General features: G+C 37.9%; 1 protein-coding gene across 1 annotated transcript in view; it reads left to right on the forward strand.

Moving 5' to 3' along the window:
- The window catches only part of TPO (thyroid peroxidase), a 79,724-nt gene that overhangs the window by 27,734 nt on the left and 27,002 nt on the right, over positions 1 to 24,988 (forward strand). Inside the window, exon 6 of the mRNA XM_063078685.1 lies at positions 1,249 to 1,455. Within this exon, the coding sequence (XP_062934755.1) occupies positions 1,249 to 1,455 (207 nt within the window). The remainder of the gene's footprint in view (positions 1 to 1,248; positions 1,456 to 24,988) is intronic.

The raw sequence follows: 24,988 nt of genomic DNA on the forward strand, positions 1-24,988 counted from the left end.
AAGAATCGTGAGACTATGATTTTATAAACCCATATTTTTTCAGAATTATATAACTAATTAGAAAAATCAGATCTCAAGTATCTCTAAATGTGAACTGCATTGGTTTCCTGCTCTGGCTGTAACAAATTACTACAATTTTAGTGGCTTAAAACCACACAAATTTACCATCTTCTAGTTCAGTAGGTCAAAAGTCTGACATGGGTTTCACTGGGCTGAGGTCACAGTGTCAGCAGGACTACGTTCACTCTGGAAGCTCTCAGGGAAACCCATTTTCTTGCTGTTCCCAGCTTCTGGGGGGCACCACGTTGCTGTTCCTCCAAAGTCAAAAGCATCACATCTCTCTGTGACTTTCTTCCAAAGTCGCACCTCCTCTAACCACAGTTGGGAAAGAGTCTTAGATTTTAAGGACACTTGTGAATTAGATTGGACCCGTTTGGAAATCTAGAGGTATCTCCCCACCTCAAGGTCCTTAATGTAATCACAGGTGCAGGTTCCCAGGATTAGGTAATAGACAGCTTTGGGGGGTCATTATTCTGCCTCCCAAAGTCCACCTTTTGACCCCCAAAGATTCATATCCATTCCACATGCAAATACATTCACCTCATCCTCAGGTCCTCCCAAATTCCTTCCCACTAAGCATCAAGTCAATGCCAAAAATCCCATCCAATCTCACCATCTAAATCAGGTGTGTAGAGCCTCTGGGTAAAATTCCTCCCCTTCTGCATCTGTGAAACAAGAAAGTCAGTTGTTTATTTCCAGAACACGATGGCAGGACAGCGTAAGATGACCGTTATACACATCCCTGTTCGGAAAGGAAGAAATGGGAAGAAAAGAGTCATTGATCCTGAACAATTTGGAAATCCACCCAGACAAACTCCACTAGGTGTTGAGGCCTTGGGACGATCCTCTGTGGACAGAGGCTCCGTCCTCTGAGTGGTGGACTATACACACTCATAGCTGGATGCTTTGTAATTTACTCTGAATCCCCGCAACAGCCCTGAAAGCTCGACACATTGATATCCACCAACAGATGAGGACCGTAGGTCAGAGAAGTTAAAGGCCCCCAGATCACCCAAGTCAGTGACAGGGATTCAAGGCCAGGCATGTCTGTCTGCAAAGCTCACTCTCTCCCACCCTAGCTGCGGGGCCAGGTCTCCTGGGAGCAGAAGACCCGCACCATGAGGGGGTAGTCTTCCTGCTGTGATATGGACTTCGTATGTCAGGACATGACGGTCTCTTCTCGCCCAGGTACGGGAGGTGACAAGAAAAATAATTCAGGCTTCCAATGAGGCTGTCACAGAAGATGACCAGTACTCTGATCTCCTGACGGTGTGGGGACAGTATATCAGTCACGACATCGCATTCACCCCACAGAGCACCAGCAAAGCTGCATTTTGGGGAGGAACTGACTGCCAGCTCACTTGTGAGAACCAAAACCCATGTTTTCCCATACAGGTAGTTTTTTTAAAAAACTTTTTCATTTTTATTATGAGACTAATAAGTGCCATTTAAAAAAGTCAAACAGAAAGATATAAATTGAAATGTTGAAGTCGTCTTCTTTTCTCCAGTTCTCAGGAGGAGGTAAGAGCTGTTATGGATTTCTAATGTACTCCACCAGAAGTGACCTATGTGTGCATGTATAATGCAATGGTATAGCTGTGTGTATGTTTGTTTTTACATATATGTCATTTGCAAACTATATACATGCTCTGGCAAAGGTCACTCAGCAGTAATTCTTATACAGCTCACCATATCATTAAATGGAGAGAAATTTGATAGTTTATGACTTCTTAATATTGCATTATGTCTATGCATTGTAATTTATTTAACCAATTTCCTTATTCATGAGCACTTAAGTTGTTTTCAGCTTTGTTGTGGTTGTTATGCTATCACAAATAATGAGGCAAAGAACATACTCAGACCTAAATTTTTGTCTACATGCTCAAACCTAACAGACAGGTCACAATGGGGTACAATTGCTAGGCTGTAGAGAAGGTAACATGAAACTATTTTTCTTTTTATTGAAACATAATTGACTATACATATCTGTGGGGTACACAGTTGAATATCAATACCTGTGTGCATTATGTGATGCTCAAATTAGGATAATTAGTATATACAAGAATATACAATGTAATAATTTTTTGTGGTCCTTTCCCAATTTCTTGCTAACCTCCTTTCCCCCTTTCCCACCTCTGGTAACCTCAGTTCTGTTCTCTCCTTTTGAAAGTTCAACAAATTATTTTGCTTGGTGTATCTTTCTTTCTTTTATTTATTTATTTGTTTGTTTTTTTAACACCCACTTATGAGTGAGGACATGTGGTATTTCTCTTTCAGTGCCTGACTTATTTCACTTAACATAATTTTCTCTAAGTTCATCCATAATGCTGTGAATGGAAGGATTTCATTCTTTTCGTGGCTGAGTAGTATTCCATTGTACTTATCCAGTCATCCATTGATGGACTTTTAGGTTGGTTCCAACTCTTGGCTATCATAAATAGAGCTGTGATAGACATGGGAGTGCAGGTGTCCCTTTGACATGATGATTTCCACTCCTTTGAGTGTATACCCAGCAGTGGCATTGCTGGATCATATAGTAGTTCAATCTGTAGTTGTTTCAGGAATATCCACATATACACCCCATAGTGGTTGCACTACTTTACAGTCTCGCAAACAGTGTAGGAGTGTTCTCCTTTCTCCACATCCTCACCAGCATTTGTTAATTTCTGTCTTTTTGATAATGGCCACTCTAAGTAGAGTGAGGTGATACCTCAAAGCAGTTTTGATTTGCATTTTCCTGATGCAGAGTGATGTTGAGCATTTTTTCATGTGTTGGTTGGAGATTTGTATGTCTTCCTTTAAAAAATGCCTATTCAGCTCCTTTGCCCATTTTTAATTGGGTTACTTATTTTTTTGACTGTAAACTTGTTTGAGTTCTTTGAATATTCTGAATATTAATCCCTTGTCAGATGCACAGTTTCCAGATATTTTCTCTCATTCTGTAGGTTGTCTATTCTCTCTGTTAATTGTTTCTTTTGCTGTGCAGAAGCTTTGTAGTTTGATGCAATCCCATTTGTTTGTTTTTTCTTTTGTAGCCTGTGCTATTAATCTCATTCATAAAGTCTTTATCCAGTTCTACTTCATGAACAGTTTCCCCTATGTTCTCTTTTAAGAGATTTATAGTTTCAGGTCTTATATTTAAGTCTTTATTTGATTTTGTGTAGATTTTGGTATATGGAAAGAGGGTCTAGTTTCATTCTTCTACCTATGGATGTCTAGTTTTTTCAGCACCATTTGTTGAAGAAGCAGTCTTTTCCCCAATGTATGTTCTTGTTGCCTTTGTCAAAGATGAGTTGGCTGTAAGTATGTGTGTATATTTCTGGGTTCTCTATTCTGTTCCATTGATTTGAGTGTCTGTTTTTATGCCAGTAGCATGCCGTTTTGGTTACTATAGCCTTGTAATATAATTTGCAGTCAGGTAGTGTTAGGCTTTATACTTTTTTTTTTTTTTTTTGCTCAGAATTGTTCTGGCTATCTGGGGTCTTTTGTTCTTCCATATGAATGTTAGGATTAATTTTTCTATTTCAGTGAAGAATGTCATTGGTATTTTTTAGGGATTGTATTGAATTTTTAGATCACTTTGGGGTAGTATGGACATTTTCACATTAATTCTTCCAATTCAAGAGCCTGGGATATCTTTCCATATTTTTGTAACCTCTTTAATTTCTTTCGACACTGATTTGTAGTTCTCATTGTAGAGATCTTTCTCCTCTTTGATAGGCATTTTATTTATTTGTGTATTTACATATTTATTTATTTATGATGACTATTGTAAATGGGCTTTCTTTCTTGATTTATTTTTCTGCTATTTCACTACTGGAGTATACAAATGCTACTAACTTTTATGCATTCATCTTGTATACTCAAATTTTACTAAAATCATTTATCAGCTCTAAGAGTATTTTTGTGGAGTCTTCAGGTTTTTCTATATATGAGACCATGTCATCCACAAACAGGGACAGTTTTACATTGTCTTTATTAATCTGGATACCCATTTTTCTTTCTCTTGCCTGATTGCTCAGGCTAGTATTTCCAATACCATGTTAAATAGTAGTGGTAAGAGTGGGCATCTGTCTTGTTCCTTTCAGGATGATATTGGCACTGGGTTTGTCATATATGGCTTTTATTGTTTTGAGATAATTTCCTTCAATATCTAATTTTCTGGGAGTCTTTATCATGAAGTGATGTTGAATTTTGTCAACTGCTTTTTCTGCATCTATTGAAATAATCATATGGATTTTATCCTTGATTTTGTTGATGTGGTGTATCACATTTAGTGATTTGTATATGCTGAACCATTCTTGCATAACTGGGATTAATCCCACTTGAACATAGTGTATAATTTTTTGATGTGTTGCTGTATACTATTTGCTAATATTTTGTTGAATATTTTTGTGTCTATGTTCATCAAGGATATTGGCCTGTAGTTTCCTTTATTGTTGTGTCTTTGGTTTTGGTATTGGGGTGATGCTGGCCTCATAGAATGAGTTTTGGAGAAGGGCTTCTATTTCAATTTTCTGGAATACTTTGAAGAGAATTGGTATTAATTCCTCTTTAAAGGTTTGGTAGAATTCAGCAGTAAAGCCATCCTGTCCTGGGCTTTTCTTTATTGGGATATTTTTGATTGCTGCTTCAATCTTGTTGCTTGTTAATGGTCTGTTCAGGTTTTCTTTCTTTTCTAGGTTCGGTCTCATCAGTTTGTATGTGTCCAGAAATTTGTCCATTTCTTCCAAGTTTTCAAATTTGTTTGTATATAGTAGATTATATATATTGATTGTATATAGTAGTGTCTAATGCTTCTTTGCATTTCTGTGGTATTGGTTGTAATGTGTCCTTTTTCATTTCTGATTTTTGTAATTTCAATCTTCTCTTTTCTTTTTTTATTTAGCTTGGCTAATGGTTTGTCTATTTTGTTTATCTTCTCAAAAAAACAACTTTTTGTTTCATTGATCTTTTGTATCATTTTTGTGTCTCTGTTTCATTTAGTTCTGCTCTGATCTTAATTATTTATTTCTGTTGACTAATTTTTGGATTAGATTGTTCTTATTTTCTAGTTCTTTGAGGTATAGTATTAGGTTGTCTATTTGAAATCTTTCTGTTCTTTTGAAGTAAGCATTTATTACAATAAACATCCATCTTCATACTGCTTTTGTATTATCCCACAAGTTTTTGTATAATGTGTCTTTATTTTCATTAATTTCAAGATATTTTTTGATTTCCTGTTTAATTTCTTCTTGGACCCATTTGTCATTCAGGAACGTGTTTTATAATTTCCATGTATTTATATAGTATCCATAGTTTTACTTGTTTTTGATTTCTAGTTTTAATCCATTGTGGTCTGAAAAGACACTTACAATGATTTCAATTTACAAAAATTTGTTGAGAGTTTATTTGTGGTCTAACATGTGGACTATCCCATAGAATACTCTATGTGCTCATGAGCATGTACATTGTGTAGTTGTTGTGTGAAATGTTCTGTAGATATCTGCCAGGTACAATTCGTTTAACATATAGCTCAAATCCCGTGTTTCTCTATTGATTTTTTGCCTAGATAATCTGTCCAATGCTGAGAGAGGATTGCTCAGATCCCTAACTATTATCATACTGGGGTCTATCTCTTTCTTTAGGTCTAATAGAATTTGCTTTATTTATCTAGGTGTGTATATATTTATGATTGTTTTGTCTTCTTGCTATATAGAAGATCTTTTTATCATTATATAATGTTCTTCTTTATCTTTTCTTATGGTTTTTGGTTTAAAGTCTATTTTATCACAGAATAGCCTCTCCTGCTCTTTTTTGGTTTTCATTTGATCTTTTTCCATTCTTTCATATTAGTCTATGTGCGTCTTTACAGGTGAGATGAGTCCTTTGCAGACAGCATATATATTTGGGCCTAGCTTTTTGATCCAATCAGTAAGTCTGTGTCTTTTAAGTGGGGAATTTAATACATTTATATTTAGAGTAACTATTGAAAGGTATTGTCTTACTCTTGGCTTTTTATCAATTTTTCTTTGGATTTTTTAAATATCTTTTGTCCCTTTCTCCCCCCTTTCTTGTTTGTCTTCAGCATTTATTGATTTTTTTGAGGTGATAAGATGTATTTCCTTTCTCTTTTTCATTTGCTTTTTTTTTTCTTTCAGGTTGTGTGTGCATGTGTGTGTGTGTGTGTGTGTGTGTGTGTGTGTGTGTGTGTGTATCAGGAAACATTTAAGTCATGAAACTAAATGTTTTCCACTTCAAGAGATACATGGACATTATCCCCCTTACCACTGTCTAGCCAATTGTCTGTGGGTCACATATGGGACACCCTCATTTCTATGCCACCACACATGGATATCAAACACCATGTTTTCCATATATGACACATATCTTTTCATTCATTCATTCTGTTTATTGAAGACTGTTGTTTGAGGGATATAATGGTGAACACAGAAAAGTTCTCTGTGCTCATGAACCTTGAAAACGGTGGAGTAGAGAGATGGAAGAAAAGAAAATCCACAAAAAAAGTGTGAACTGCAACTTTAAAAAGCTCTACAAAGGTGTTATATCATTCTACAGCCTGTAATAGGGGAATTTTAACCTAGTCACAGAGGTACAGGAAAATTTCTTTGAAGAATTGAGACCTGAGCTGAAATGTGAGCGGTACACAGACATTAATCAGGCAAAGAAGGGTGGGAATAGTGTCTTGGGAATGGAGAACAGCTATGTTCACAAAAGAGTCATGGGAAGAGTATAGATTGAAAGGGTCTGTGTGGTTAGTGAGGGTAGAGCAAGGGCATCAGAGGGAATGACTGCACTTTGCAGAGCCTATGGGTTATTACAGAATTCTGTATTTGTAGACAGATTGGGATGATGTGACTAGATTGGAAGTTTGCAAAAATCATTGTGCATGGGGAAAATATGTGGAGGAGTGGAGCAGGATGTATGTGGGAGATTACTCAGGAAGAAATGGCAGCAGCACACGGGAGATATAAGAGCAGCCTTGATGGGGCAAGAGATGGTGGTGGAGGTGAATTGGGGAGATAAAACCAACTGGACTTGGTGATATAGTCAATATGGCAAGCAAGGGAAAGGAAGGGGACAAGAATGACTCCAAAGTTTCCAGCTTGTGCTCATGGACCCTGTAAGAGGAACACATCTGGGGAAAGCAGAGGATGATCATGAGCTTGAGGTGTGTGTGTAACATGTCCAAGATGAGGAATCAAGAAGGCACACAACCAGCTTCCCACCTGTGCTGTCTTAGGCAATGACATCCCTGTCCTTTGCATTTTTGTTCTATCATTGGGTTTTGTCCTTTCTCACATATTCATGGTAGTGATTATCATTTTGAGATTCCAGGTGCAGGACTCCCTTGAGGATTTTTTGTATGTCTGGTACTGTGGTGGTGGACTTATGTAGTTTTTGTTTGTCTGGGAAATACACCATTTCTCCCTCATTTCTGAAGGATACCTTGCTGAGTGTAATATTCTTGCCTAGAAGCTTTTTTCTTTTAGTATTTTGAATCCATCATGCCATTCTCTTCTGGCCTGTAGAGTTTCTGTTGAGAAGTCTGCTGTTATTCTGATAGGGGCTCCCTTATAGATTACTTGACACTTTTATCTTGCTATTTTTTACATTTTCGCTTTGTCTTTGACTGTTGCCAGTTTGACTATTATGTGTCTTGGAGAGGACCTTTTTGGATTTAATCTGTGTGGAGATCTTTGAGCCTCCTGGGTCTAAACATCCATGTTTCTCCCTATACGTGGGATATTTTCTGCTATTATTTCATTGAATGTGTTCCCAATGCCTTTTCCTTTCTTCTCCCCTTATGGAACACCCATGATTCAGATGTTTGTGCACTTAAGATTGTCTTCTAGCTCTTAGATTTCTCTCAATTTTTAAATTTTATTTCTTTATTCTGTCCGTCTAGCTTATTTCAAAAAGACCATCTTCAAGACAAAAAATTCTTCGCTCTAACCTGCAACTTAAGCTCTCAGTTGGGTTTTTAAAATCTCATTGAATGAGTCCTTCAGTACTAGGAGTTCTGCTACATTCTTTTTAAAAGTATTAATCTCTTTATAAATTTTCTCCTTCATGTCCTGGATAGACATTCTCTTTTCCTTCTATTACATAACTGAGTCTTCTTGTATCTCATTGAATTTCCTTAAGATTGTTGCTCAGAATTCCTTTTCAGTCATTTCTGCTCTGTGAAGTCTGGTACTTGTGAATTATTGTATTCCTTTGGTTTTGTCATATTTTCTTGCTTTTTTCATATTTCTGCTGTCTCTACATTGGTGTCTGGTCACCAGGTAGAGCACCTGTTTGTGCTATTACTCTGTAGTTGGCTTTGAGGAGAGAGACTTCCTCCTATGGATGTGTTTTATATTGACCATTGAGTAGGGTGTTTTAGTACTGGTTCTGGATGGATGCAGTAGCATCGTCTGTGTGGGTACTTGGACCATATTCGGTGTGGAAAAGTTGTGTTTAGCAGGATGGGCAGGGAAGGACAGTTGGAAGGTGAAACTGTGTGGGCACCACCAAATGGGGGCTGAGACCAGACAAGTGTCCCTGTGGAAAATTCCAGCCCTTCAGAGACATGCACACCTCTGAGGAGGTCAGAGGCCTTCTGGTCAGGAAGAGCATCTTTTCAGAAGGAAACACAGGGATGTACATTGGTGTGAGCTTCGTACTGTCTTGCCTTTAGGGGCTTCTTCCTCCACAAATAATATTGAAAGTTATATTTTGTGGCATCATTAGTATGAAAATAAATGTATTGTGTATGTTTAAAGTTTTCAATGGCCTGAAAGTTTTTTTTTCTTCTGATTTTAAAGTAAATTAGAACACTTTGTGAGTACACTAACTCATGTCACCCCAGGCCTTGTGCCCATGGTGCTTAGAGGATAAGTCAATCCTGGAAAAACCAGACTTCCCCCAAGTTTCCAACCACCGTCCCAGAAGGCAGGTCCACAGAGGAGGTGGGTGGTCTAAAGCCTGAGGGATGGGGAGCCATAGAGGAGAAATTAGCTGTATTACTGTAAGAAAAGACTCCTTGGAAGAACCAGAGTGGGAAAAAAGAGCAAAGTGTGTTGGGCCCTAGACATTCCCCCACAAACATACCCACACACATGCACGCACATGTACCTACACCCACATGCACACACATGTATGCATACAGACTCATGTGCACAAGGCACCCACATCCATACGCACATGTGCACATATACACATACACCTATACACTCTCATTGACACATGCAAACACCTGTACCCACCTGTATACACCCTCATGCACACACCCTCATACACACATGCACACACATGCACACAGGCACAAATATTCATACACACATGTGCACACACATAATACACTCATACCCACTTGTGTGCACACACATGCACATTCATGCACACACCTGCTCCAGGCTCCTTCTGCTGACATGGGGTGCTAAGAGCAAATCTATGTAACTCAGCTGTGTGTTGGACAGACAGGGGGCCATGACCAGGAGCAGACGGCTGTGATGTTAGGTGCTGACCCTCACAGAGGGTCTTGGTGGTCATGTGTTGGCTCCTTTGTGGCTACCCACTCCATATCCAATGAAACGCATGCACTCTGAGTAGGCATCTCTCTTCCTATCTCCTTCTCTTTTGGGAAGGCTCAGTTGTCTTGAAGTCAAGCCATGCCAGGCACCCTCTTTCCATCTATTTCGACTTGCTCTTCTGGCCCAACCTGGCTTCCTCATTCCAGAACCAGTGTTCATAGCACTTTATTGACACCTGGACCACCAGATGTGGAGGCTGGGAGGGCAGAGAGGCTGGGGAAGCAAACTGCAGGCAGCAGGGAGGAAAGGCGCTGGACCAGCTAAGGATGGGCCTGGAGGGCTCGTCCTGGAAAGCTGAGGAGTGACTTTTGATCTGACGGTCCTATAATGAGGCTCAGGGCCATGAAGCAAGGCCAGAGGCGAGAGACCAACAAACCAGGGAACAAACTGCAAAATATGGGATCAACCAGAAACTGTTGTCTCTATGGCATAAGGAGCTCTTACAAAGCAATGAGAAAAATTAAATACCCCATAAATTAGACACCTGGTACAACCAGGAAAACTACAAGTGAATAAACGTGTGTGTGCATGTATTCATACACAAACCTACACACATACATATAAATGAAAGATAAACTAACTTAACAATGAGGTATTGTTTTTAATATACACACTGGAAAGGAATTTCGAAATTATAATCGCAGTGTTCTTGAGGACATAGAGAAATAATTTGCCTTCATACATTGCTTGCGCAAGTATGAATTGGTGGAAACATTCAGGAGCCAATATGACAAAAAACACAAAATGAAATAAAATCCAGTAATACCACCACTACAGATCTTTCCTAGGAACAACACCAAGGATGTCCATAAAATGAGTGCACAAATTTGTCCATCACAATTGCTTATATCATCAAAATATTGAAAGTAATTTAGACATTAATCAAAGAAGATGAACTAACTAAATTATGGTGCTTATGGGATTCAATGCAACTTTAAATAATCACGTTATAAAACAATATTCTGAAAATGGTAACATGTTCCCTGGATTCGTGAACTTTTAGATGATATTTTCCTTGTTGTTTTTCTGTTTTCTAAATGTTCGTTACTGAGTGTATATTAGTTTTGAACTTAAGGAAAAATAACAATAAAATCATTTTTTACAATCGTTTAAAAAATAAAAGACAAGAACATATCTTGAAGAGAGAACACCTGTGTGCCTGTTGACAAGAGCAGCAGGAAAGACCAGCAAGGTCTTTCCTTCTGGAAATTCTTCAGTGGGTCTGGGCGTTATGGAAATTTACCCTCTGGCTTGTAGTTAAGTGCTGTGGTTATTTATTCAAATCCTGTTTATCTCCAGGGTCAGATTTAGTTGTTAAGTGATTTAGCTAATGGTCACTAAAGTAAGATGAAAAATATGCAATATATCCAAGAAGTAGCTCCATAAACCCAATAGAGAATACATCATAAGTCAGCCTTTTTTAATGTTTGACATTTTTTGCTCAGAAAGGATCAGGTTTATACTCAGTATTTATGGCTGAGGGTGAGGTTGGGGGGTTCTCAGTGAGCTTGGAACAAGTTGGGACTTTTGAATCCCAAAGACAAAGAGAAGATAATTCAAATGATGACTCATATCTATGTTTGCTCAATATTCCTAAAGCAAACTTGTTTCCAGCAGCTACATGAGACTATAAATTGAAATAAATGTTTTAAATATCCAAGTTCTGGCTGATGCTGCTAAGGCAGCGAGAGCTTCGTAGCATCCCGCATCTTAGGAAGCTGCTCTCATTTGTGCCCTGCTCCTCCTGGTCTCAGCTAGTGGGGTGCAGCTGGCCCGATCAGCCACCTCCGGGCAGTGAGACCCATCGACTGCAGGAAATACTGGAATACAAATGTATAACCTGGACTAGCAACGAAGAGATCTGCTTGGGAAAACTTAATCAAATAAAAACAAACTTCCTCTGCTCATAAATTAATAATCTCAGCTATTTCACCTCTTTATAGATATGCTGTTAGGGCTGAGTCTAATTTGGTCACTGATTCTGCTGACCCGCAAACAGGTAAACTAGTCGTGGGCCTCAGCCAGTGTTGGTGGTTGGGGGGCAGCCTTCTCCCCACCTTTCTCCTCTATCTCTTTATCTCTCTCTATTCCTGTCTCCATCTCTCACTCTCTTATCTCTCCCCTGGCTCTCTGTACCTGTTGCTTGGGGGCTTACAGACCTCGAGAGTGTGAAGCAGCATCAATGTTATTACTTTCAGGGCTTTGATGTCTTTGCTATTAATCCCCATGTTCCACCCCACTCCCTTGTTAACCTCTTCCTCCCTGCACCCTTGTGCTCTGGCTGTGTGGTTCTTCCTCTGGGCTCTTTCCTCTTCTTTCACCTTGCACTTACGCTACAGTCATCAACAGCAGCATTACATGCACGATATAAACCCGTGACAACTGTTTGTTTTTACCTTGTTTTGCTCAACCCTTCTCTTTAATACCGCTCTACTCCATCTAAGCGTGACCCTCTCCTGATCACCAGTGGGCCTCTCCACACCACCGATGTCATCTCCCTCCAACACATTAGACACTTTGCAGCCCGATGATCTTTCTTTCTTTCTTTGCATTTTTCTCTTTAAAAATTTTATACGTTATTAATTATATGCATAGCTCATGAATACTTGATCATTGTAAAATTTCAAATATTACTGTAAAGTCCCCGCTGCCTTTAATACTCAGTTCTATTACCCTTTCCATAATTAACTGCTGCTATCAGTGTGTTTGCTTGGTATTATTAACATAGCTCCAAAATAAAACAAAAAAAGCTACACAAGCCTCCTTGTGTGCCTGGATATGTTTATCTCCAGGTGTATAATAAGTGGACTTAGCGGATCGTGGGTTATGTGCACGTTTTAATTTTAATAGCCATTCCTAAATTGCCCTACAGAAATGGGATCATAAATTGCATTTTCTAACGATTATTTATCAGCAAACATTAATATTATTTATCTCCTATAATTTTCCAATCTGATGGATGAAAATAAAGTACCTTGTGTTTCATATTCATAGTAAATTAAAGCCTCTGTCTGTATAGCTTTCACCTTTAATTCTATTACCCTGTTCCATTTTGTACACTCTAGGCCTTGTTACTTATTCATGGTTGCGTCCCTTTTAATTTTGTCAGTGATGTCATTATTCCTAAAATGAGATTTAAATTTTGGTATATTTTAATTAAGCAATGTTTTTTCCTCAAGGACATGTAAATTCTTGTCTTACTGAGCAGGTCTTCCCTCTCTGAAGGTCATAAATATATTTTCCTATATTTTCTTTCAAAGATGTTAAAGATCAGGGTTGATATAAAACTTTTTTTCATTAGCAATTTATTTTTGTGAACAGTGTGAGAAAGAAATCTAACTTTATTTTTCTAAATGGCTGGTCATTTTAAAAATATTCCACTTTTCAACACCTATTTCAAAAGCTTCCTTTATCATCTGCTAAACTGCAATAAGCATTAGTCTTTAAACTCTAGCTCCCACTGATATATGTTCAATCACTGTAGTTTTAGATTATGTGTGCATGATCAATAGAGCAAGGATCCTCTTTTCTGCTTTTACTTGTCTTCTTGGCTCTTTCTCAAATTGTTCTTCCTTATAAATTTTAGGATTAGCTTGTCAATCTCTATGAAAAATCTTGGGATTTTGAATGGGATATCTTTTGTTTATGCATGAATTTGAATGTACATTTCTGTTTTACAAAATAGAGGCTTCCTGTTCAAAAATAAGAGCATTTATTCAATTGATCAGGTCTTTTACATCCTTCCTTAAGATTTACAGGTTGGTTTGCTAATGGCTTGCATAAATTTTAATAGATTTTAGTGGATTTTACTGTTGTAGTGAATAAAACCCTGCTCAATTATATTTTTTAACTGGTTATCCCCCATGTGTAGGGAAACGTATTGATTCTTTTGAATATTCGTCTTGTGTCTGGCCAACTTTCCAAGGTCTCATTAGTGTAAGAGGTAATCTCGATACTGTTGCGTTTTATACGTAATGCATATAGTGTGAGTTTTTATTGAAAGTAATTAAATTTCCCCCCTCATTTTCAATATTTAAACTTCTTGTTACGTGCACACACACCACACACATTTATATACCTACATGAAATACTGCTTTAACTGGAAAAACTTTAAAAAGCAGTGGAAATAGAAGCATTCTGGTTCTGTTTCTTATTATAATGGTCATAATTACAATGGTTTTTTCATTAAGTATTGTGTCTACTATGGATTTCTGCTAGACAGCTTCAACTGCATCAAGAAATCTATCCTTTATTTGTAATTTTCCGAGAGCTTGAGTGAAACATGTGGGCAGCAGTTTTGCCCAATGCTTCCCCGGCATTAGTTGAGGAGAAAACAGAGTTTCTACTTTAATGCATTGTGAATTTCGTTGGCAGATTTTCCAGGCCTGAGCTGTCTTGGTGTTCTTGCAACAGGCCTGCTTGACAACTGTGTGGATTTCTATTTATTCTTAAAATCCATTTGCTGATATTTTATTAGGTAATTTTAAATGTTGCAGGTGAAATGGGCTACAGTTTTGCTTTCCTCCCTGTGCTACACCTCTCTGTCTCGGGTGTTAGAGACACGCCTGCATCGCACAATGATCAGGGCTTTCCACTCTTGCACACGCTTAGGACTAGTTGAGAATCAAGTCACCTGCTCTGCAAGTGTCGGTAGAGCTTATCTGTGGCACTGAGCCTGGTGACCTTAGAACGGTTAATCTCTGGATGTGTGTACAGTTCTGGTGGTAGCTGTTCTGTCCAGTCCATCCGTCCTTCGTGTCCCTTGTTTTCCGTTCGTGTCACATTATTCCTCTCCCTTCACTTTAGGTCACTCATGTTCTTATGGTGAAAGCTAGTTGAGTTAGTTTCACATCTCTTGCTACCCCATAACCCCCTCTCTGTCCACATACATGGTCCTCACGTTGATGCAGGTTCTAAACTGGTTTTGATTCCAATATGAGTTTCTAATGTCCCACTTGTAGACCCACACACAAATGCGATCACAGGGCAGTGGATAAATTTAGGACTGTGGGCGACTTCTGTCACACACTCTCCCTCCCCTCCCCACATCTTCCTCGTTGTGCAACTGTGCATGCCCCTGTCCCCTCCTTATCCCCATATTAGACACTCAGTGCCGCTGCCCCCCCAAACACCAAACCAGGTGACCCGACTCAAAAACTTTGATTTTAAATTGTGTGTATGGAGAGGGCAGAGGGGAATATGGTCACCTAGATGACAGCAGGAAGTTGGCAGGAGCAGAATAAGGGGTTCCAGGGGTTCGTCCTACGATGACTTTAATTTTTCTTTTCTGAATTAGCATGTATCCTTCATAGAATCTGAATTCTCATACAGCTACGTATAGAGGAGCTTAAGCACGGGTATTTTCTTTGGAATGTTGTTAACAAAAGCAGGATTATGTGATGCATGTTCTCTGCATCTTTAATTCACCTGGGGATAAAGCCTCCTGGAGGTTCTCCCCGTCTGATGGAGCTCCGGCCCTTCCTGGTCACTGCTGGTGACGGTTCTCGCTCTGGGTAATTACGGTGGCTCTGCCTCACCCTTGCAGAGGGAGCCTGACATGCCCTGGGTGCCACCGCTTTAATCCCAGCTTAGCTCCCCAGCTTCGGAATTTCCAGATGGAAGGCAGTTTTCAGGGCTGCCGCATTGCTTGCTAAAACTGCGGTGACATGTCACAGCCACGACTGAGAATACCCTTTCTGCACATCCACACTAGCAGTAGACGTGATTGTTTTTTTCTTACTTTTTCTGCCAGTGTGGCATACAGTGATATCTCATTGTTACTTTATTTGTTTTCCCTCGATGTTGGTGAATTTAAAACTGTTTCTTCATTTTTGGCTACTTGCATCTGTCCTTCTCTGTATTATCCACTCAGTTCTTTCTCCTTTATTTGACTGAGCTCGATTTTAACTGCTCTTAGTATGCTGTAGATTTGAATTCTTTGCCTGTCACTTTCTTTACAAATATTTTACTATAGTTCCATCAATGTAGCAACTTTCACCATGAAGCATTTTTAATATTTATGAGGCCAGGTCTATCTGTGTGTGATGACTTTTGGACGCAGTCTTGGTTCAGAAATGTCTTTTGCTCCCAAGTTGTAAATGTCGTCTCCTCAGTAACACTGCAGAATAGATTTTCATTCATCTCATACGGTATAAAACGAGAGTGTGTTTTTCCTCCCATCCAGATGGAGAGCCAGCTGGTTCTGCCTTCCTTCTCGCCATGCGTCTAAATAACACTTTGTCACAGAATAACTGGGATCGGGTTCTGGCTTCTCTGTATTATTTCAGTGATAGTTGTATTCATTCCTTCAAGAATACTGTGCTGATGTGATCACAAGGCCATTGTTGTATATTCTACTACCTGTTAAGTCAATAGCTTCAACACTCTTCCATAGTTTATTAAGAAATAAATGAGTTAAGAAATGTATTTGTTTACATGAACTTGAAGACTTATTTATATGTTTCAAACAGAAAAAAGTGCTAATATGATGCTAACTAGAATTGCAATTAATTTGTACATTCATTTGAAAATAAATTACTTCTCATTGGATTTTCTTTGTATTTTTAATAATGTTTTATAATTTTCTTCTTGAAGATTATTTAACTTTTTTGTTAAATTTACACATGTAACTTTGATAATTTTTTGTTGTCATGAAAGGAATTTTTTCTCTGTTACCATTTTGAGTACTTTGCTAAAGAACATAAAAGAAAAAAGAAAAAAAAGAAAAGTAAAATAAATTCTTATTTTTCCATGAAATTAAGTTATTTTCAGAATTTTTATTAATTTTCTAGTATTTTAGATGTTCTAGGCATCTAACATATCATCAAGTAAAAGAGATAATTTTATTAATTTTTAATTTTATTTTTTCTTCTAGTACTTTTACCAGTTCTTTATTTCCTGGACTTTGCTCTAAATGAATTATTAAATTTTCTGAAATTATATTGAGTAGCAATAGTAATTGTGGGTATCTGTAAATTTCTTAATATAATTGTATTTAATTTATTATTTTTTATTGAAACATAATTTATTGTATATATATCTGTGTGGGGCACAGTCTTGCATATCAATACCTGTGCACAATCCGTGATGCTCAAATCAGGATAATTAGCATATTCAGCATTACACAGTATAATCATTTTTTCATGGTTCTCTAACAATTTCTCTCTAAAGTCCCGTCTTCCTCTCACTTCCCCACCTCTGGTGGCCTCATTTCTGTTACCTTCCTTTTGAAAAGTCAATGAATTATTGTGATTGTTGTATCTTTCTTCCTATTTCTATTTATTTGGGTTTTTTTAGTTAACACTTTTGAGAGAGGACATGCAGTATTCTTCCTTCCATGCCTGGCTTATTTCACTTATCTTCCTTTCAGAAATATATATTTAGTTCTTTGAGCATTTTTCAAATTGGGTTACTTGTTTTGGTTTTTCTTTCTATCATTAAGTTGTTGGAGTTCCTTGTATATTCTGGATATTAATCCCTTATAGGATGTATAGTTTGCAAATATTTTCTCCCATTCTGTAGGTTGTCATTTCACTTTGTTAATTGTTTCTTTTGCTGTGCCAGAGCTTTCTAGTTTGATATAATCCTATTTGTCTATTTTTTTTTTTCTTTTATTGCCTGTGCTTTTGGAGTCTTATTCATAAAGTCTTTGCCCAGTCCTACTACCTGAAGTGTTTCCCCTGTGTTTTCTTTTTGGAGTTTTATAATTTCAGGACTTATATTTAAGTCTTTAATCCATTTTGAGTTAATTTTTGGCATATGGCAAGAGGTGCCCATCTAGTTTCATTCTTCTACCTATGGTTGTTGAATTTTTCCAGCACAATTTCTTGAGGAGACAGTCTTATTCCCAATTTGTTCTTGTTGTCCTTGTCAAAGACAAGTTACCTGTAAGTATGTGCGTTGATATCCAGGTTCTCTGTCATGTTCCATTGGTCTGTGTGTTTTTTTTTATGCCAGTACCAAGCAGCTTTGGTTACTATGGTTTTGTAGTATAATTTGACATCAGATAGTGTAATGTTTCTAGCTTTATTTATTTATGCTTTGTTCAGAAATCTTTGGCTATTCAGGGTCTTTTGTTGTTCCACATGAGTGTTAAGATTCCTTTTTCTATTTCTGTGAAGAGTGTCATTTGTATTTTGGTGGGCATAGAATTGAATCTTTGGATCACTTTGGTCATTTCACAATGTTAATTCTTCCAATCCAAGAACATGAAATGTCTTCCTATTTATTGTGTGTTGTCTTTAATTTCTTTCAGCACTGATTTGTAGTACTCATTGTAGAGATCTTTCACCCCCTTGCTCATATTTATTCCTAGGTATTTTATTTTGGGGTGACTATCATAAATGGGCTTTCTTTCTTTCTATCTTTTTCTGCTAGTTCATTATTGGAGTATAATAATGCTACCGATCTTTGTTTACTGATTTTGTATCCTGAAATTTTACTGAACTTGCTTATCAGCTGTAAGAGTTTTTTTGTGCAGTTGTTAGGTTTTTCTGTAAATAAGATGATGCCATCTGCAAACAGGGACAATTTGACTTTGTTTTTTCCAATTTATACGCCCTTCATTTCTTTCTCTTGCTTGATTGCTCTGCTAGTACTTCTAATAATATGTAAAATAGGAGTGGGAAGAGTGGGCATCCTTGTTTTTGGTCTTGTTTGTTGTGTTCAGATATTTTCCCTCTGTACCTCATATGCTGACAGTCTTTATCATGAAGGATGTTGAATTTTGTCCAAAGCTTTTTCTACATCTATTGAGATAACCATATGGTTTTGCTCTTCATGTTGTCGATGTGGTGTATCACATTTATTGACTCACATATATTGAACCATCCTTGAATATTTAGGATGAATTCCACTTCATCATGGTGTATAATTTTTTTGATGTGTTGCTGTATGCTATTTGCTAATATTTTATTGAGAATTTTTGTGTCTATATTCATCAGAGATATTGGCCTGTAGTTTTAATTTTTTGCTATATCGTTGTCTGGTTTTAGTATCAGGGTGATGCTGCCCTCATAGAATGAGTCTGGGAGAATGGCCTCTGTATCAATTTTTTGGAACAGTGTGAAGGGAACTGAAATTAGTTCCTCTTAAAATGTCTGGAAGAATTCAGTAGTAAAGGCATCTTGTCCTGGGCTTTTCTTTGTTGGGAAAATGTTGATTTCTGCTTGAATTTTGTAGCTTGTTATTGGTCTGCTCAGGTTTTCTAATTCTTCTTGATTCAGTCTGGGTGGTTTGTATGTGTGCAGACTTTACACATTTTCTACAGGTTTTCAAATTTATTTTCATAGACTTGTTTATAATAGTGTCTAATGATTCTTTGTATTTCGTTGGTATCAGTTGTAATGGCTTCTTTTTCACTTCTGATTTTTATTATTTGTGTCTTCCCTCTTCTCTTTTTAGATCGCCTTGCTAATAGTTTGTCTATTTTGTTCATCTTCTCCAAAAAACAACTTTTTTGGTTTCATTGATCTTTTGTATTGTTTTTTGGGTTCCATTTCATTTAGTTTTAATCTGATCTTAATAATTTCTCTTCATATACAAATTTTGGATTGGATTTTTCTTGTTTTTCTAGTTCTTTGATTTGTAACACTAGGTTGTTTATTTGCAATCTTTCTATTCCTTAGATGCAGGTGATTATTGCAATAAACTTCCCTCTTAGTATTACTATTGCAGTGTCCCATTGGTTTTGTATGATACATCTTTATTTTCATTAGTTCCATGAAGTTTTTTGATTTCCTGCTTAATTTCTTTTTGGAACCTTAGGTTGATAAAGAGCATGTTGTTTAATTTCCATGTATTTTTATAGTTTCCAGAGTTTCACATGTAATCAATTTCTAGTTTTAATCCACTATGGTCTGAAAAGATATTTGAAATGATTTCAATTTTTTTATAATTTGGTGAGACTTGATTTGTTATCTAATATGTGGTCTATGCTGGAGAACATTCCATGTGCTGATGAGAAGAATATATTTTGTATAGTTGTTGAATAAAGTGTTCTGTAGGCATCTGCCATGCCAATTGGTTAAAAATGAAGTGTAAATCCTGTGTTTCTTTATTGCTGCCTGCATAATCTGTCCAATCCTGAGAGAGGGATTATCCCTACTGTTATCATATTAGGGTCTATCTCTTTCTTTAGGGCTTAATAGTGTTTGCTTTACATATTGGAGTGGTCTAGTGTTGGGTAATCATAATCATATTTATGATGGTTATGTCTTCTTGAAGGATAGATCCCTTCATCATTATGTAATGTCCTTCTTTATCTCTTTTTATGGTTTTTGGTTTAAAGTCTGTTTTATTCAATATGAGAATATCTATTCCTGCTCCCTTTTGTTTTTCCATTTCTGTGGTATATCTTTTTCCATTCTTTCAGTATTAGTCTGTGTGTGTCTTTACAGGTGAAACAAGTCTCTTGTAGACAGCATGTATAGTCGGGTCTAGCTTGTTAATGCAATCAATCATTCTATGTCTTTTAAGTGGGGAATTTAATCCATTCACATTTAGGGTTGTTATCAAAAGGTATTGTTTTACTCCGAGAATTTTGCTGACATTTCAATTGGAAGTGTTAAATATCTTTTGTTTGTTTCTTTCCCTTTTATTGTTTGTCTTTGGTGTTTGTTGGTTTTTCTGAGGAGGTAAGATATAGTTTCTTTCTCTCTTTCATTTGAATATTTGTTCTACTAGTTAGTTTTGTTCTTACTTGTGTATTCATGGTAGTGATTATCATTTTTTGGATTCCAGATGCAGGACTCCCTTGAAGATTTCCTTTAGGGCTTGGCATATGGTAGTGAACTCCTGCAGTTTTTGTTTATCTGGGAAAGAAACTATTTCTCCCTCATTTCTGACAGATAGCCTTGTTGAGTATAGTATTCTTGGCTGGAAGCTTTTTTCTTTTAGTATTTTGAATACATCACCCCATTCTCTTCTGGCCTATAGAGTTTCTGTTGAGAAACTCTGTAGTTTCTTCTGTTTGTCTGATGGGGACTCCCTTGTAGGTGACTTGACACCTTTCTCTTGCTGTTTTTAAGATTTTCTCTTTGTCTTTGAGCTTTCCCAGTTTGACTATAATATATGTTGGAGAAGATTTTTATGGAATGAATCAGTTGGGGATCTTTGAGCCTCCTGGATTCAAAGGTCTGCATCTCTCCCTGTATTTGTGAGGTAATAATCTTTCTTCTATTATTTCATTGAAGAAGTTTTCAATGGCTTTACCTTTCTCCTCCCCTTCCAGAACACCCATGATGCAATGTCTGTGCACTTAAGGTTCTTGCTGGCTCCCTGTACCATTTTATTCATTTTTAAAATTAGTTTTTCGTTTTTAAAAATGTTTTTGTTTGCCTGTGTTATTTGTTTATTTATTTATTTTTGTATCTGAAGAATCCCCCTTGTGCTTCTTTTATCATCATCATCATCATTTTGAATCAATTGGGGATCTTTGAGCCTCCTGGATCCAAAGGTCTGCATCTCTCCCTGTATTTGTGAGGTAATAATCTTTCTTCTATTATTTCATTGAAGAAGTTTTCAATGGCTTTACCTTTCTCCTCCCCTTCCAGAACACCCATGATGCAATGTCTGTGCACTTAAGGTTCTTGCTGGCTCCCTGTACCATTTTATTCATTTTTAAAATTAGTTTTTCCTTTTTAAAAATGTTTTTGTTTGCCTGTGTTATTTGTTTATTTATTTATTTTTGTATCTGAAGAATCCCCCTTGTGCTTCTTTTATCATCATCATCATCATTATTATTATTAGCTAGTCAGCATTACACATTGTAATCATTCCCCATGCCCTCCACATGGCCTATGTTATTTTGAAAAGACCATTTTTAAGAACAAAAATTCTTTCTTCTGCTTGCCTTAGCTGCTGCTTAAGCTCTTGTTTCATTCTTTGTTTGTTTGCTTTGTTTTGTTTTTCTGTGATTAAATCCTTCAGTTCTGGGAGTTCTTTTGCTACCTTCTTTTTTATGGCATTAATCTCTTAATAAGTTTTTTCCTTCATATCCAGGATAGTTTTTCTTATTTCATTGTGTTGTCTAACTAATCTTCTTTTATCTCATTGAGTTTCCCTAAGATTGTTGCTTGGAACTCTTTGTCAGTTATTTCAAGGGTTTCATGCTCTGTGGGGTCTGATACTTGAGAATTATTGTATTCTTTTGGTTGTGTCATATTTTCTTGTTTTTGTCATATTCCTAGTATCTCTTCATCAATGTCTGGCCATCTGGTAGGGCAGTTGATTCTTCTATTACTCTCGAGTGAACTTTGAGGAGAGTGACTTTCCTCTCTAGATGTGTTTTATATTGAACATCGAGTAGGGTATTTTAGTATTGGTTCTGGGTAGATGCAGTTATGTAGTCTTTGTGTGACTACTTTGGCCATAGTCAGTGTTGGAATTGCATATGAATTCCTCTGTGGCCTTGACACCGGGGGTGTTAGTGATTCCTTGCTGAGGTTAATGACACTGTGCTGGTTCATCAAGGACAGGGTCAAGCTTTCAAGCCCTTGGGAGAAGCCCCTGGAGGTCCTGTTGCCCTTTGGCTGGGTTGAGTGACCCTTGGCTGACTTTTTGGCACCCCACCTGACATCTCATGACCTTGATGGGTGTACTGGAGTATAATGGATCACCTCAGTTTGAATCAGTTATCTTGGGTGAAGTTTCTCTTTTGTCTTTCCTACAGACAGAGACTCTTCCTGAGTTTCTGCTTCCCCAGTTGGAGGATAGGTTGGTGGTGATTGGGAATTTTCTTCCTTATTCTATTTATGTATCCTGGTTTCTGCACTCTCAGAGGGTTCCACAAGTGCCTCTACCCAGTTCTAGGTAGTAGCATTAGTTGTGCACATAACCCCCACCCCCAGCTGCACTACTCCTGTGGCAGTGTAATACCCCCCGTAGTTTGGGCACTAGGTCATGGGTCTCCACCTGCTCACCTCTTTCTCTTGGCTCGTTGGTGACTCTTCTTGTGTCATTGCAGTCACATGGTCAGGGGAACACCTGCACAGTGGCAGTGGCTCCTGCAGTGATGTCTAGCTGCCCTCTCAGTGGCAGTGGCTGTAGTGGTGGCTGTGGTGGACTACCTGCGTGGCAGCAGTGTCTATGGCAGCAGTGGGAGCTGCCCTTGGCTCTTGATGTCTCCAGATGCTCTCCTGCTATCTGTCCTAGTTCTTAATTTTAAATGAAAAAGTTTTATTTCACAGTTTGTGATAATATTTGCTATTGCTTCTACATCATATTTAAGTAATTTCACTCTATTTTACTTTACTTCTATTTAATCAGGAATGGTAAATAGTAGTGAATGTTATCATTGCATTTTAAGTACCTACTGATCTTAATCTTTGTCCTTTAATTTGTTGATGCTGTGGGTAATATGAATCTATCCTCTAGCACTGAACCATTCGGGGAATAAACCCTGTTGCTCTTTTGACTCACTGCCCTATTCAGGTCCTGTTACTTTATTATTTTTATTATTTTTATTTTTATTAGTCATGAATATTCCTGGGGTACAAAGCTGATTGTCACCACTCGTGCTCAAGATGTGGTGGCCAGATCCATACTGGCAGCATGCTCATTACCATGAATTGTGATTATACTGTGTCCCATATCCAATCATTCCTGACCTCCCTCCCCCTCTCCCTTTCCTCCACTCTGCTTTGCATGCCCAGGTATGTTCTCTCTCTCTGCAAGTCCAACGCACCACTGTGGTCTTTCTTTCCTTCCTTTTTTCTCTCTCAGCTCCCACTTATGAGTGAGGACATGAGGTATTTGTCCCTCTGGGCCTGGCTTAGTTCACTCAACCTGAGTTTCTCTAAGCTCATCCATATTGTTGCGAATGGGAGAATTTCATTCTTTTTCAGTTCCTGTTACTTTATTTGAAGGCTGTTGATTTGTATGTTCTGTCCTTGTGCTGTTTTTGTCAGAGGCTAATATTAAAGTTTCACTGACTCATTAAAATGAGGTGGGGCACTTTCCATCTTTTCTAAGGCTGAAAGAGTTTAAGCAACACAGGGATTACCTGTCCTTTAGGGATTCGGTAACTGTCAGCTATAAATGCCATCTGAGCCTGAGCTCCCATCAGTGTTGTAATTCTGGTCACCTTGCCAATGTCTTCTGTGGTAATTGTCCACTGAGTTTTCCATTTCTTCTTGGAGCAATTTTGGTTATTTATATTTTGCCACAGAGCCATCCATTTGCTCTTCTATTTCAATTATGTCATCAAGGAATTGCATACAATAATCACATAGAATCCTTCAGTCTCTGTACTCCTGACGCTTCCTCATTCCAAATCATGGCTCATTGTGTGCCCTTGCTTCTGTTCCTTTCATTGTGCTTTGCAGTCTGTGTTATGTTTCATTTCTATTATTTCTTCTTTTTTCATAATTAATTAATTTTAACTCTTATATTTGTTAATTTACCTTTCTTACTTACTTTTGGTTTATCTCTTTGTTTTTTGACTAGACCACTAAGGTGACCACTTAGCTCCATTGTTGTTGTTGTTGCTGCTGTTGTTTTAATAAAGGCAATTTAAGGACTAGATTTTCTTCCGAGGAAATCTTTGCTATTGCACTTGGATTTTCTTAACAGGCAATTGAATCTTTCATTGATTTCTAGAGAGATCTAATTTCTTTTTAAATTTGTCTTTGAACCAGTGATTATCTAGGATAATTTTTATGGCCATTTTATTATTTGTGTGTAGTTTTATTATCTGCATGTTTCAATGTAATTCCTCTGTTTCTTTTCTCATCTTGGGGCTACTGGGTTGGTTTACTCTGAAGGACTCTACTGAAGTCTCCTCCGTCCAGGCTCTCTTGGCTTTTCTAGTCATTTTTCTCTATTTTAGCTGACTTGATTCTAGGCTCCTGGCTGCAGTTTCCTGGGGCCCCTCATGTTCCACACCCCTCCTGCTCTGACCCCAGCCCCCAGCCTCAGCAGTGCTCCCTGGGGGCTTTCAGGGGAAACACTTATTTCAATGCACAACAGTGGACATGCTGCCCACTCCCAAGGCAGGGCTGGGCGAGGACCAGGGCCTTCCCATCAGCCTCAACTTGCATGGCCACAGCGGTGCTAACCCAGCCTGTGGGGTGCTGAGGGCATCTGCCCTGCTTCTTTATTGCAGGGCAGACTCCCTCCTTGACCCTCGTCCTTTCCATTGCATCAGGTTTGATTGAGTCCATCATCAGCTCTGCAGCTGTGGAGTCTAACAGGGGCGAGCCACCTCTGCCCAGCAGTGCCTGTGTCCACCTACTTGGCCCGAGGTCCTCTGCTCTTCACTGCTCCTCACAGTGCCTGGCCCAGGGCTTCGCCTGTAGAGGGGCTTTTTACCTATTTTCACTTTTAATAATAATGAATCCTTATGGGAAGAC

This window comes from Cynocephalus volans, chromosome 14, assembly GCF_027409185.1.
Source record: "Cynocephalus volans isolate mCynVol1 chromosome 14, mCynVol1.pri, whole genome shotgun sequence".
NCBI classification, from domain to species: Eukaryota; Metazoa; Chordata; class Mammalia; order Dermoptera; family Cynocephalidae; genus Cynocephalus; species Cynocephalus volans.